The following is a 16,378-nucleotide window of genomic DNA, read 5'->3' as shown; positions in this document are numbered from 1 at the left end:
CAGGCCTTCGACCTGCTCTCGGGAAGTCCCCCGGAAGGTCCCCAAATACTCAGTTTCCCCCTTACGGTCCGACCAACCAAAGGGACTATAAGTATTTGTTTTTTCTCTGTTGCCCGTAGCGCTCTCTGCTGGCTGCGGGCTCATTCACTGCAAGCGGAGTTGAGCTGGGGTGATGGCTGCAGTGAGTGCAGCTCCAGTGACAACAGCGTTAACAATGTCTCTCTGGATGTATGAACGTGTTTGTGACCGCGTATGAAGTGCAAACCGGCAGAAATACCAGCGTGCCCTCTGGGCTCCGTGATAAGGTCTCCCTTTTTGCTTTCCCCTTACCCCGAAACCTCTGCCGCCCTCCCAAGGTTCGGCGGCGTTGCAAGATCGGCAACGCAGGCATGGCACTCACGATGCTCTAGAATCGAGCACTAGCCGCGTTTGCTCGTGCTACTGGAGGTTAGCGAGCGACTCGTCAGCTGGGATGGTAGATGTTTAGCTACCGGCTAGCTGGACCATGGCCGACAGTTGGCGCTCTGTTGAATCATTCCAAGAGCGTTGTCACGTAAATCACGCCGATGAGGCCTAACTACAACGCTTGAAAATTTTCGAATTTGACTGACGGATCGACAGCAGCTGGCGGTTGGCAGCAACGAAACAACGAGCTACCTCAGTTCGTTTAGTTGCCTTGCTAATGATGCAGAGAAGCGATACTGGTCAAGCCTGACGCTACGGCTAAATTGTGCGCTCGCTTATCATTCACTGGGAACATAGTGTTCGAGCCGGCGGTCAGACGCGCTCATGCTTAGCTAACTCTGCTGCGTGCTTCTTTATGCATCCATACGAATGTCTGTGGTGATGCTGAAATCACTGAGCTATTGCGTACAGCGTATGCTATGCGGATGCATGCGTGCGTCGGCTAATAAGGCAGTGTTTTCTAGAAACACATACTTGAGCAGCTCTCACATAGACTTAAAGGAAATAAAAGAGATGACGGGGAAGGAAAAGGAGGATAGGTCGGAGCGAGAATAGCTTCCAGGGCACCATCTCTGAAACGTACTAATAATGATAATGATGATCGCGATGATGATGATGATAACAACAATAACAATGCAAAGCTGAATGTGGAAACTGTGCAATGTGAATCGGGCGTTTCCAAGGCATCGCGAAGGGCTCCGCAATCATCCGAGAATACCTTCGAAGTCATCGCCCGCAAGCCATTCGCGTGTAATTTTAAGTTCTAGTGAGTGGTTTTTTGGTCTACGTGTGCTTCACTCATCTGCTCAAGCCTTGTCCATCTTAACCTTAAGTTAGAGGCTAGAGAGAATAAAATCCATGATATGATACGCGCTTTACACAGAGCTAATTCAATATTAACTCAATATAAGGTTACCATTGAATTAACTAAAGTGACAAGTCAAGCTGCGTTTAGCTTGCCCTTTCTTTGACCACAGTTTGGAAACAAGGTATATACACCACCAAGTCCTTTGAGCATATTTGAGTAAAGCACAAAATGAAGATCTACATGCACACACATAAACTGAAACTGTAACCAGTACATATGCATAAAGCCCCTACATGTAATTTTTCTTACTCGCATCAACCCATCGGTAATACAAGACCAGCCATTTGGAGTACGAGTAAAGTAGCCATTGGATATATCCCTTTACGCATGAACCATGAAGGGCTTTAATTAGAGAATTTGTGTGACTATTTTCGAAACGAAATACAAGTTAGCCCAAGTCACACAGACGTGCGGAAGCCCAAATCCCAGTAAAAAAAGGATGACATATATATGTCGCTGAAGTTGATCTGTTCCCCTTTTCCAACCGTTATTTTTTAGCGACTCTGCAGCGACGTCGTAGTCGCCAACAACGGGACAGTTGCCGCTCGCTATTCATTTTTTGTTTTCTCATTCATTTCCCTCAATTTCCCTTTTTTCTCCTGTCTCAGAGTAACAGTAGCGGGCCACAGCGATTAAATGGAAACTGTTCTATTCTCCGCGCTCTGGCCAATCAAGTGAATGCCACTATTTTCCTACTTTTCTCAGCAATACGTACCATGCACCAGGCAGTTAGACGTCGAGTCAGAGAGCTCGAGTACGATTTCTTCCAAGAGGCGGATGCTGGTTGGACTTTCTCTCAGTAGAGCCCCGAATCCAATGGGACGCTTCTTGCCGAATGATGTTGTTTCTGCTGCGGGTGCTCTGGTTGATTGAGAGAAAGAGACCGCGACAGGAAGGTTGGCGATGGAAAGCCTATCTGCTTTGTTTTGCTGGCGGTCTGGTTGAAACACGCGCAAAGCAAACTACTGAAGAATGACAGCAATAACGCCGGCAGTGTCATGAGCTCATAAGTGTTGTACCTGTCGGCGTGTCTATTTGCTTGTAGATGGGGCTATAAAGCTCAGGTCCGGGAAGCGGTCAGGAAACTGCGAGATAGAATGGAAAAGACGGGTAGGAATGACAGCAGAATGGTCTCTACATCGCTGCAATAGACGTATGTGCGTTACAAGACTGGGAATCGCAGCTTTGCTGCCCTCTATTCGTTGCGCTAGCTGACTCCCGTCCCTCAGCTTCCCAGTAAAGATATTGTTATTAGCAGGAAGACTATCCGAATTGGTCAACGACAGCAGAAGCAGAACGAGACAGCCTGTATGAACTCAAGTGTCAAGGCGTAGTTTGCCGTGTGAACATTTGGTAACTTTTTCTTGCCTACACTCGTACATATTCACTATGCTCGTAAATGTTTTGAGTTTTATGGGTTCGAATCTAGACTACCTGATGTGTTCTTAAGGCAAACACGTTGCCAGAACGTTACCATAGGGATATATCCAACAAGCCAGACGTTAAATCTAATAGAATAATGATAAATTAGCAGCAACTAAGCTATCATTCCGCAATGGATATGTAGATTAAACTAAATTCATTTTAAAAGTAAAATCATGTTATTCAGCAAGTTACGTCAGTTACGTTGTACCGATTCGCCCACAACTTGCTCTGATTAGTAAACAGATTGTACAATAACTTCAGTTTTCCTATACATATATATATATATATATATATATATATATATATATATATATATATAGGTATATGTATGTATATATATACACATATAAAATATATATATAAACTTATGTAAGTTCAGGCGTAATTTCAGTCGACAGTGGTCTTAGTACAACTCTAAATTAAAGCACCAACCGTATCTTCTATCCGGTTGCGTGTAAACATCCGATAATATAACTGCCGTTATCAGTTATGTTTCGCCTCCAACGCACCATGGTTAGTCTCCAATGGTTATCTCCCTCAGACAATATTACATGTCCCACTACGTGGACGCATTCAATATTTATCTCAAAGGCTTACAAATACTAATTTAAAAGCGTTATTGTCAAGTTCATTTTAGATTAGTTAGTATCTGGATTTTCTAACATTTGCTTGAAGTTATCGAATCCATAGAATCAGTAACAGTGTTTGGCTTGGTGCAATTCGCCTCTGCGTAGTTTTCACTAGTGTCTTTGAAGCGCAGGGGCAACCTTCCCGTCTTTCTCACCGTTGGACGGAATTGACTGAAAAAAATCCCTGGCCTTTTCTTTCTACTTTCCCAGTTGGTTAGGTTTGGTCCTTCGTCGCAAGGGGGTTTTGAGGGTAAGGCGTGTGGCATGGGAACGATGCCCGAGATGGGGGGCTCGGATAGAGAGTAGCTGGGAAATGCCGTAATATGGGGATAGGTGGGCGTATAGGAGGGCAGCGCGTTAGAGACCTTAGTGGCGGCTTGGTCTCTCTGGTCCGTTCGGTTGTCCTCATCGAAGTAAGCGGAGAGTGATCGTATCACGGGCCTTTGGGGGATAGCTGCAACTACCCCCACCTGCCGTCCCCTCGTCCCGACCGTATAGTCGCTGCATTGGCTAAACGAAGAGACGAGGTCCGACCGACGAAGAAGGCAATAAACGGGGTGGTTGGCTCCATCCCATCACCGAGCCTGAGCGACTGAGATTGCCAGTCGGCCGGCAGGCCGTCGCTCCAGTCTCCTGCACCCACAGACGGCCCTGCCTTACTACCGCCTGCCTTTGTAGACCTCCCCATCAGGAACGCTCGTACTTTGGCTGTGTGTTCCACGAAGGGAGAGGAGATACCTAACATTTTACTACTATCCATCTTCCCACCCTCTCTATTGATCAGCTTACGACGCTAGCTTCCTGGCTAACTGCCTTCCTGCTCGGCTGCTTGGCCAGAGGAGTTCTAGTGCTAGCGACTTTCCCAGCGTGGGCTGCGTAGAGAAGCACCCGTGGAAGCGGGCGCGAGAAAGACGCGGCAGGCAGGCAGGCAGGGCTGCTATAGGCAGAGAACTACGGAGCCAAGGGGGCTATGGCTAACTTTGAGGGCAACACTAGTGCCAGTGGTAGTGGGCTGCTTGGCAAGGAGCTCTCTGGCCTACGTGGCTGAGAGAGAGAAAAAGCAGTATAGTGAGTCGTAGTAAAAGAAAGAGCTTAAGTTAGCAACAGGAAAAGAAAGAACGACATAGGCCACAGCAACCTGCAACCAGTGGAAAGGAGGCAGAGGTAGTGGCCGTATTGGGCAGGATGTGGCGACAACCTGTTGTTACTACATTTTTAGCTAGTTTTCGGAAAGAAGAAGAAAAAATTGAATAATAGTGCTTGTATTTACATGGTTCCGTTCTTGGGTATATGTGGCTGAGAGATGTATATATAAGGACCTGTGTTATGTTCCGAGCGACATAACGTTACCGTCAGCCACACCGGCCTTTTCTTATCGATGCTTTAAATGATTAGGACAAAATCCTTATGTGAAGTAATTTATTATTTCTGTTCAAAATGTCTAGATAAAGAAAGCTTTGATGCTCTAGCTTTGATGGCAGTAGGTACCACGATATTTTTCATTATTTCTTTGAAATCTTGCTGCTATACCGCAAATAGTTAGAAAGTAGCTCATGTTTAGGTTATCTGTGGCTTGAAATCGGCAACTACTCTTATCATTTGGTGCAGATATATTTTCAAAACAATATTATTAAAACTACGATTTTTTTAGTAAAGCATTTCTCATCGGAGTTTGGAGTTGCTAGACGTTAGAATCTTTGTCTTCTTTTTTCGTCTTTCTTTTAGCCAAGTTGAGCATCACCTCTAGCTCATTTCCGCTCAACAGAGGTTGCGGATTCAGAAAGACGACACTGGGGTTTTTAATCCGATCCTACCCTACGGATCTGAAGAAGAGCCTAAACCGAACTCTCTGTCCTACCTAACACAACGAAACAATTGAATTCCATTGTTCGTCTTCCCATTTTCACTTCAGGCCGAAAGCCGAACCAGACGAATAGTAATTAGTGGGTGAAAAACGGCCTCCCACCTGCTTTTGTTTGGTTCTGTTGTTCGATGCTTCTGTAACAAGTCATCCAAATGTTGGGTCGAGGCAAGCGAATTGTCGATAGACGCACATGCCCAGACACAGTATATAGAGAGCCAAAACATATATTCAAATTTGGTTTGTAAGAACCAAGGCTGGAAAGCTGGCAGGCTAGGAAAGAAGACGGTGCCCTTTCTCCACAGTATCTTGTTAAAGAAGCGGCTTTAAATAAGCGCCAGGTTTCACGCCAGGCCACGGCAGACATGGAGCAACTAGACGAACGTGCAGACAGAAAACCGTTACGAAGATCGTTGAGTGGTTAGGGAACGTAATTGGTACAATTGGAGGAGGGAGGCCGCTTGCCGTGCCTATTTCCAAATAAGGAGAGTTTCTGTGTATCGGGACACCCCATGATGGTGGGAGGTATATAGTTAGGTTTTGATGCGGCGCCAGTGGGTCGTCGAAGAAGGCGTTCGTTGATGGAAGTAAAGATGAGCTGGGTGTCGGCAACGGCGTCAGGAGCTACAAGACGTACGCGAGTAGCCCGGCCGCTCGTTCGGTACTCACCGAGTATGAAAAAGGCGACGGCGGCGGCTCCTGAGAAAACGGGAACGTGTGCTTGTAGGTGAGACAAACGAGTTTGGCGAGCCGACCGATAACATTAAGCGCCAAAACTATAAGCCTTTTGGTCTGCGAGGCCATAGCGGAGCTTGCGAGTTGAACCAAGTCAGGTCCGTGGTGGTGGTTGGCTATCCGTAATGGCTGGCATTCATCGGAGATCGATAAGGAGCTAACAAACGACGTCATTTTCTTATGCTGTCTTCGGCGGGAGCAACCGAGGAGGCGGTGAGTGAACCCCGGCGGACCAATGCGCCGGCAGACAGCCCCAATCGTGGCCTTCTGTATATTCTCCTGTCCTGTTTACATGGCTCAGTCTCGTCCTCGGTCCACGTCGGTCGTCTATACTTCAGCAATAGATAGTCCGCGAGACAGCTCAGCCAGGAAGTCACCATTATCACTAACAGTGCCACCGTTACTGACGAAGCTGCACATTGAAGCTACTATCACTTGCTGCTTACCAGTCAGCACCCTTGAGCCTTTTGTTGGCCTGACCCATCGTATATCTTGTTGGTGGGCAGCAAGACCTAGTCGAGTATTCCTTGGAATACCTAGCATTGGTCCCCGCAGAAAGAACCGCCGCTTGGTGATGGCCGACTAAGAGCAGTAGTTGCAGCCGCGCCTGCGCCCACCTCGGCATGCAAGCTGAGGAGGCAGAGCAAAGTGCCTTTGGCGACGCGCCCACTATCCTTGTCGGTAGGGGCTAACACCCTACTGCTACCAGCCTCCCTATGATTCCTCGCCGTCGTCATCATACCGTCGGTTTGCTCGTTCCTGTGATCTCAGAGTGAGGCAGGCTTCAAAGGCGGCAGGTGCCTGCCTGACTGCATTTGCTACTACAGGCTGTAGTCGTCTTCCAGGAAATGCTGGTTCCCATTGCCGATCCTTTTTGCTTCTGTTCTCTCCATATTTTTTCTCGTTGCTCTCACTGGCTGAATCCCGTTTCAGCGATTCTGCCTTGGCCCTGCCGCTATTCCGCCCATGTGCTCATATCCACCGCCCTATTTTCTCGTTGCTTCCGACTCTTTTCCATAACATTCTCTAAACGCTGCCTATCCGTCAGTTGAGCAAGTGTGCTATTAGCCATCGAAGTGCTGTCTGTGAGATGTACCACGACGCATGGCCTTCGCTGCCTTTCTCCGCTTCGCAAAGACGTGCATAGTTTAGTGGTATACCATCGTTCACCAACTATTTGTGCCATAGCCAAAACTATCGTATGCTCGTAGCAACCCATTGACCTCAAAAAGAGCGAACGCAAGATTATGTTCATGTAGCAGCAGTCATAGCATAGCAGTGCTCAAATTGAAGCATATTTAGTGGACCATAGCATTCATAACTCTAGCCTCCTGGTCTTTTTTTGTAGTACAGCATTAGTGGTGTCGTTCTGGCTGCTACTAGTCCAACGAACGTTTCTGCCGCTTAGATGTGCCGGTCGGTACTTAAACTGGCCTGTGTTTCTTTTTTACCGTCCTACTGCTTAGTCTCTTGCCTGATGGCCAGTTGCGAGAACAAAACATGAAAGCTGATAATATTAGAACGATTGAGTAATACTGAGTGGTGGGGGGTGTCTGTCGATCTGATCTATCCATCGTTTCGGGCCAGTTCCTGTTTTGTATCTTACTCTCCATTACATGTACGACATCACCAGCCATCGAGTAGACGGCAGCGGTAGACAACTTGCCTTCCAATTCCCGGTTCCGTCATCATCGTTTCATTACGACAGGCACAACGGGGAAGCTAAAGAAGAACAGCACGTGTGCAGTGGGGATACTTTAATTGTTCCCGCCACGGAATCTCGTCATCTTTTTCTCATTTTCAATTAATATTGAGTGCAATTGCTTGGCATCCGATCGGTGTAGAATCGCAATTGAAACAGATTCGATCCGGATATATTCGAATCACAAAGGAGCAATTCAGGAGAACAGTAAGCAATGTCCTTCCAGGATAGCAACCGAAAGTACGATGGCAGAGGGCGATTTTGTTAAACGATATCCAACTGGTTATCAAAAAGTCATATGGGATCTGTACGCCACGATTTGTGTTGGATCTTTAGGCTTAATTATTTATAGACCGCGTATGTCTGTGAACGCCTAAATGCACAAAGTGGCCCCTATTGTCAAAAGACACTTTAATATAAATGGGGAGGCTTCCTTCAGAATTTCGCTCAAAACGGAACGCTCAAAAACGAGAAAACAATTATCAAGTACATCGATAATATTTAACAAGGATACATCTTACCTGTTCGTGCGCATATTTTTTAAACAGAAGATCCGCTTGAGTTTACCATTTAAGTTTATTATCTCATAGCGATATATTATGAGAGTTCGTCCATCTCTACACAATGTCGCATAATGTGTGCGGTTTTTTGAGCAATGCACCTGGCGCACTACGGAATAGCTCAAGCCGGATCGAATCGTCTTCTTTAGTGAAATTCTGAGCCCGATCCCATTCTCCTTCTTTATATCTTATGGCGTTGTCATTCCCTACGTTTCTCAGTGACGACGTTGAGCTCTGGCAATGCGTAGCAGAGATCTGTCCCAAGTCAAAATAATCATGCAGTCACCACCGTTAACGTTGCCACCGCAAACGCCAGAAGGGGTACTAGAACACACGAGAAAAAGCTTCGCCACTTTCCAAAAAAACGGAGATGCTACCTCAAATCCGACTTTATCCAGCCCCCCGTTACCGCCTGCCCATTCGATTGGGGTGGCAGAGAAGGGAAATAGCAAAAAAGGAAGAGGGGGAAAAGAAAAAAAGCAGCAAAGAGGGGGCGAAAAAGATAGGCATAACTCTGGGCGCCCACTCAGGACCCGCACAGTGCGCAGGAAACGAGCTATCGTTGAATTCTTCAAGGCCCCGAAGACCAGCAAGACGGTGCGCAGGCAAGCAGCAGAAATTGTAGCGACATGGAGGTACGAATCTAAAGAAAGAAGGGACATCTTCTTTAGCTTTACTGTGAGAGATGTTAGGGGCTGTAGTAGTCACTGAATCCGACAGAGACCTGCTCGATTAGAACAGACAGGCCGTCTTGAAAGGCTGGTGAACGCTAGCCATGTAGCGCAAGCCCCTGCCGATTTTTTAGGCGTCCACAGCTACATTGGGTACACATGGAGGCAGATTGGTCGTGGTTGTATTGGCATGATGTTGAGTCTGTCTTTTTCTCTTGCTCTCTCATCGCCTCTCTGCTAACTGCTTACCAGTCACCCACAGGCAAACGGATGCACGTTCGCCTGGTGACTCCACCAGTGGTCGACGGAGCCATTTCTCCAGCCTATAACCGGCCTTTCATTTGACAGACGGACAACTGCGTCTATCTGGATTTTGGCTCTTTGTGTGGTCTCGTTCCATCGCTACACAGCTTTGTTGGTCTGCTTTAGTCCCAGCAGCAAGTAGAAGCTGATCTCCACTGGCGGGAGTTTGTAATAGCACTGAAAGTAGTAATAGTGGATGTTGGAAGTGGTAGAGCAAGACAGAGCTGTGAGGCGGGTGGCATTTGGAGAGTTAGGTGACTTTGGATAATCTCGCCGCCTTTGGGTTGCGGCTGCCGCAGCAGCGGCACCCGCCCTGAAAAGCTGAGTGCTTAAGATTCTGCTGCTGCCCACGGGAATGGTCTAGGTCCCCGCTTAAACCCTCGTCGAGAAGCTATGGTGGGAAACCCGATGTTCCGTTGGTTTTTGGCTTCCATTGTCCCCCAACCTACAGAGTTCCTCTGTACTTCACAGTGCCCCGCGTCCTTTTAGGACCGCCTCCCTCTGACAATGGCCCCACTAAAGAATTTGATTGAGTCTGTAAGTAGGCATTTAAACACAAAGCGAACACCGACCGCAGACCTCAAGGTAAAATCCCGCACTGTTTCGAGGCAAGGCAGTATAAAATAAGGTAAAGCTATCAGAAAAGACAGGTAATTGTGCCTTTTTGCTAGAGTGGCCAGCAAAGAGACTGAATTTCTTTTACGCATACCCGTACGGCACAAGCGATTTCCTTTCGCTGTAGTGATGTCTGACAAACCAAAAAAACTTTGCGCTCCTTTTAAGTACGTTTGGAATATTTAAGTTACCCATGTTTCCAATTTTATTTGCTTATCTATTTGTTCAATCTAATATAAATATTTTAAGATCGGCTCAAGATCGGAAAAGGCAGAACAATGTGCAGATAAACTAGATATTCATGATCTTTCATTAAGCAGACACTAGTATCATTATATATATATATATATATATATATATATATATATATATATATATAATTGTGAAGTGTTGCCAAACGCTTGCGTTATTACTTGCAAGTTAACGTTTCTACATGGTTAGAAACTCTTGATGTCAGCTGTGGGACCTATTAACAATTTCTCATTATTTTATCAAATTGTTCAGTATTGGAAATGATAAATCACGGATAACGCGTTTTTCTAATAGATGCCTAATTAAACCTGAATAACTTAACATCGTCGAAAATCAACCTGATCCAGACATTGCATTTGATATAGTTTTGTGGTCGGTTATAGCTAAGCTGTTATTATTAGCACTCAGTCACAACCGTTACCACAACTGCAGTTCCTACAATTGTATTGAGTTCTAGTAGTAGCGAATAGATAACTAGAATGAAAGTTTTTCGGAGTGCGATGTCCTACAATAAAGTGCTTACAGGCTCTGATTGATTAGGCAATTAACGCCGCCTAGCTGGCCAAACGCGCGGATGGGAAGGTCGCGGCAGTAGGTCGTAAGTTTTTTTTGGATAGATTCCACAACGAATCAAAAATCAAACGTTTGCTGACAGCCGTGGGAAGGGCTAACCTCACCCGCACGGCTCCCCCGGGGATCGCAGCAAGCCATCCGGAATACAGCGACGGCTTGCCGATCTGCTAAAACCGTTTGGGTCGCAGAGTAAGAGTCAGGACGCAGCAGGATGACTAACAGAAAACTGGCAGAAATTTGAAGAGCACCGCGAAACGCCGAGAAGGAACAGATGCCAGCCACCGTCTAGATGAGGCGTGCTCCAATATGGAGGTCATGCGGGCCTACTAGATAGTTGCCGAACGCCATTTCGCTCAATAGCTCAGTTCAACGGCGCTCATGCTTTTGTCACCAAAGTCGAAACTATTTACCTGCTTGCTTTAGCTTTACCGATAGCCGCCAACGAGAGAATGAAGAAAAAGAAGGGATTGACGCAATACCATTTGGTCGGTAGGTTAAAAAGAAGAGGCTACAAATGGGTTCAACATATATTGAAGTCTATGTATTTTGTAAACACCTAGCGATTTCATCCTTCTTGCTAAGCGTAACGCAATTTGCTATTACTTTGTGTTCGGTAAAGCGCTGGTTCTGGAGAATCAGCCGCGCGGAAGCCACTAAAGTAACCGCTTGTCTGTTGGCCGTTACTGTTCTCCGTTTTCTACTAGTGGCACTCTCATGATGCTACTGACAAGGAGCTCGAAGAAGACAGGAAACGAAAGGAGTGGGAATAAAAGACGGGAGCGGAGACTAGGAGCAGGTAGCGCAGTGGGGACATAGCTTGGGAAGCAGCGTTTGCTGTCGTCACTATACGGGTCACCTACCAGGGCTACTGGTACTACGAGTACAACCACTACTTCTGCCACTGGTTCTATATCCACATAAATCGAATGTTTATAGCAGGTCAACCGTGTGTCCTTTCCTAAATGGTTCGTGTACCGCCCAAGGCGGCATTGGCCATCTTCCTGCTGACCTTTTTCCCACACACCTTAGAGTACCCCAAGAATATATACACCCATTTTAGATAGGATGAACACGGCCTACCATCCGTGTGCAAGTGTTTGTCTAGCTTTATCTCTAACCTTGTCTCTATCTTATTCTGCGTGCGTGCGTGTGTGTGTGTGTGTACGTGTTTGTCGTTTGTGTCGATTGACGTCGGGTTGGTTATCGGCATTAACGCGCATACACACACACAAACACTCATGCATTGTTTCCCATTGCAGATGAGGTCGACATCCTTGGCTACAATAGCGGTTCCAACCATAGCGATACAGATGACCACTCATCCATCCAGAGCATGACGTCGGACGGTGGCGTGGCCATCTCAAGTAAACGACTCTGTCTACCGCAGCCGACGACCGCAACCACGACAACTGGCCTTGGCCAGCCGACATCTGTAATCGTCACCAAGAAATCAGAGAAGCTTTAAGCGAAGAAGCGGGGGAAGAACATGAAAAATAAAGAGAAACCTGGGAGAGAGAGAGAGAGAGAGAGAAAGAAAGCAAGCGAGAGAGAGAGAGAGAGAGAGAGAAAGTGAGAAAGAAAGAGAACGAAATAAGGGAACACCAATACAGGGCAAGGGACGAAGCGCCACTCAGCTATAATAATAATAATAATAATAATAATAATAATAACAATAATAATGAGAAGACTGGTAAAATAAGTCGAAAAGTGCTGCTTGTGAAAGTAGTAAGAATAGCATATATATAGAGATGAAAGAGGAAGTGATGACATGAAAGAGAAGTTACATTATACACCGACCCATAAGTGCAGACGAAAATCGCACGAACAGACAACAATAGAATACTACTGCTACTACCTAATAACCTCTATTATTAATTAACAATGACCGTACTAATCGTCTCGATAGATGGTCAACAACAAAATGCCGTGACGACGATCGCGATGATGATGATGATATTAACCGGGACGATTAAGGACATAAAGAAGACGCCGTGGCGGAACCTTTCACACCCTTTTATCTAGTTACATACACACAAAAATGCGAATATACGTAAAATGCAGAACGCGGGAGACAAAAGAAACAGTAACTAGAGGGTAGGTACACACACAAAAATTTTCGCATTCGCTTACGGACATAGAAATATACACACTTCAGACGAGAAGATTTGGCAAAGAAAAATGGATGACGGGGACAGCCCGTAAGTATAGGGCAGAAGAATACACTGAGCGATATTGTTTAAATGTAGTCCAAAAACTAAAAGAAGTGGATGAAAAAGACGAGGAACACCCACAAAGAAATACGGAAAATAGTGTAGCTGCGGAAGACAAGGAGAAGAAGAGAAACAGAATTGGTACTGATATACAATAATAATTATTATTATTATATAACGAATGACGATAATATATTGTGCGAAAAGATACAAATATATAATATAATATATAAGAAACACTCGATATATAAATAGAGATGCACAGTTGGTTGATTACCCAAACGGTTCTGAACATAATACAATGGACGTTTTACAAAAGCATAAAAGACGCTGAGCTTGGAACAGTTAAAGCTATAGATTCACTGTTGAACAAGAAGAAAAGGCTGCAAAAATAAGCAATTCATATTAATATTATTATTATTACACGAACAGCTAATTGCTGGTCCCATAATTTGTATATCTTTTTAAATGATTTGCTTGACTGAAATAACGCCGTAGCGCTGATTCTACGCCTTTTACGTGTGCCCAGTAAAACCTGGGTATGCTAGAAATCATCGCAGTGATTCTGACTGCTCCACTTCATCTAGAAAATTTGTAAGTTGAAACGTTTAAAAAGCTGAACTTGTTTTTTTTCTAGCTTGTTTTCGTAAGTTTTTTCGCTCCCGAGCGTTTCTTTAAGCGCTTTGCCTGTCCAACTATAAATTCAAGCGCGTACATTTGTACATAGACATATATACAAAAAGCTTTCAATATTACTGCACGCGATATCACTAGTACTTCGGAGAAAATGGGGGATAGGGCCTGGTCGATTTTGATAAAGCTACGAAACGTGTAACAGTGGAATAAGTAGAAAGGTAACTCTAATGGGGCACATGGCAACCGCACTCGACGCACTCCACTTCAGTTAAAGTGCGAGTAGAGTTCTCCGTTCCAGTTTCTTTGTACGCTTTTGTTTGTTCAGCGCCTGCGATGATAATGAGTTAGTACTTCTGTATTGTGACTGCGACAGGGTGCGCAGGTAGCGGCCGGGTCTCCGCGCTCTGCAGTGAATAAGGCAGACATAGATTTTGGTTAGCATCAGAGGCACGCAAAACGCATGCGTCATTTTAGTCGCTTCATCCTCGTTCCCAAAGTTCGTCTGCTAGCTATTTTGCGATGACAACAACAGTGCAATGTTCGTGTCGATTAGACAGTTATTAAATAGAAGAAGACAACTAGCGACTTGGATGGAAAGACTCTTAGCGTTAAAAGGGAATGAAAGGGAAAAGAAGAGAGGGAGAGAGAAGTTGAAAAAGAAACAAACCCAGTCCGAACGTCGCAAGTCGCGACACAATGGAGCGCGCGCCCTCAAAATATCAATGCCTAATATCAATCCTATAGAAAAAAGTTAACACAGCAACACTATATACAAACATAAACAAACTCGGCCTCGTCTAAACAAGTTTCCGGCGCCTTCGCAACCTTTAATAGTCCATTGCAATAGTCCATAGCAAACTTGAATTCGTGTAAGCCAATATGAAAGGCGTCTAGGCAAAAGACGGATGATAGATGACAGGTACACCTCAGGAACAGTGTCACGGATGGGAATAATCTCGTCTGAATAATGTACATTTTCACGTACTTTACGCAAACATAATTTTATGTATTATTAGACATAGTGAAACAGTGAGAGAAACGCGAAAAGAACGATAGAAATAAACAACCTACATAAACAAAGGGGTCCGTGACCTATCTACTGTTTAAGCTAACACTACAACCGACAGCATCAGTGCGTTCCTCACTTGCCTCACCGTCGACCCTACAAAAGCCTCAACAGCCTATTCGTACGGCTCATTCGACATACTGTGAGTAAACATGAAACAGACCGTGTTTTATTATATTTTTATTATAGAGACGTACACGTAAACAGGCTTCAATCGGTTGTACCGGCAAAGGATTACGTAGCTAGTTGTCTTTGCTGTTGGCGTGACGCAGAGGTGACACAGGCTGGTAGATTCGTCCAGCAGTAGAAAAAAACGACAAGAGCGCGCAGTTTAAACGCGCTGCCTGTCTACGACATTGTATTACAGTTGGACCGACCATTATAAGAATGCTGAATAAAAGAAACGTGCTCAAACAAAAGAAAAAGGAGGAAAGAGTATAAAAATGAGAAGAAGGATATGCGAAGATTCATAGGCAAGCTGACAGGCAAAAGTTCCAAGCTGCGAAGGAGAGTGAAAACATGAGCGCGCCAATTCGGCCCTGACAAACAGATAGCGAAAAGAAAATTGTCGCCGCGTAAAAAAGCACGCCCTAAGGTGCAAAAAAGTATACACGTACATTATAGATATTTGGCTATATGAGATGCAACTCCTGGATGCATAAGCGACACCGACGACAACGCATGACATCGATCTCTGGCCCCATCGGCCGTTTTGACAGCCGGCAGACCATCGCCTGCCAAATTAGTTGCAGAAACGATGCAAGATGGGACGAGCCAAAGATGCAAAGAAATTGTTGAAAAACAACAAGCTGAACATGGGAACACGAAACATGGACAGATATCTGACGATTGCAAGTAGGTGATAGACACTGATCTCAGGACTCTCCGGTCAGGTACTACGTTCGGTTTCGAACAAACAAGCCCCCTAATGTTCGTCTGCTAATCTATGCGGTGGGCTTATCGGCTGTGCAATGCAGTTTGCGCGTTGTTCGACGGTGGTAGTGATACATGTTGGTACCTGTTCAAGAAGAGGCGAGATTGCCGGCGGATCGTCGATGGCTTTGGAAATGATTTTCCCACTGCACCAGCGGAGCTGATGAAGTGACCTCACTGCAACTCAGTTCAGAGCGCTTGCCATGATAATCCGCAAGATCGCTATAGCTCACAGCGCCGTTGAATAGAATTATTGATTTCTTAGGGTTCAGAAGAATGAGATGAAGGCGATGAACATAACTTGAAGCTTCATCGGGCTGGAGATTATATGAGCGGGAATATAAAAGCATATTCTAGCAAGAGGGCGCGATCCATGTGGGGAGAGGCAGGTTTTCATAGGAGCGTTCAAATGAGAACGGTCGACGTTAGGCGGTTGAACCAATAGCATTGAGTTACTCTGCGTGTGGGTTGAGGCACACACGCGCTCACGCTGGACTTAACTCGTTCAGGAGGTAAACGTATGATTTTATGTCGCGAGTCCCCATAACTCTCTCTCTCTCTCTCTCTCTCTCTCTCTCTCTCTCTCTCTCTCTCTCTCTTTCGATGCCAAAAAACGGACGGCATGGAGAATAAGATCAACGTTTTTGACAGCATTGACGAAGGTGGCATTCTGTGATCGGGGTGATATAACCATTCTGTCAAGTGGCCGCATGTGTGACAGTGGTAATTCTGGCCCTATACGACGATAATAATAATAAGTATAAAAGTAAAGGGAGCATATTGCATCTAATAACAATGATAATGACGTTAATGATGATGAAAACAATAATAATAAGAACGATGATGGACGTTGCAACTTCTGACCACGAACTAG

General features: G+C 45.4%; 1 protein-coding gene across 4 annotated transcripts in view; it reads left to right on the top strand.

The window, feature by feature from the left end:
• Positions 1-15,622, top strand: part of LOC111255035 (uncharacterized) — a 564,494-nt gene extending 548,872 nt beyond the window's left edge. For all 4 annotated transcript variants that reach the window (XM_086974533.1, XM_022816680.2, XM_086974532.1 and 1 more), the window contains exon 6: positions 11,919-15,622. In XM_086974533.1, the coding sequence (XP_086830659.1) occupies positions 11,919-12,124 (206 nt within the window). In that variant the 3' untranslated portion in view covers positions 12,125-15,622. The remainder of the gene's footprint in view (positions 1-11,918) is intronic.
• Positions 15,623-16,378: the final 756 nt, after the last annotated feature.

Source organism: Varroa destructor, unplaced genomic scaffold (assembly GCF_002443255.2).
Source record: "Varroa destructor unplaced genomic scaffold, Vdes_3.0 BEIS01000007.1, whole genome shotgun sequence".
NCBI classification, from domain to species: domain Eukaryota; kingdom Metazoa; phylum Arthropoda; class Arachnida; order Mesostigmata; family Varroidae; genus Varroa; species Varroa destructor.
The sequence above is the reverse complement of the archived record's forward strand: the minus strand, read 5'-3'. Positions and strand labels throughout refer to the sequence as shown.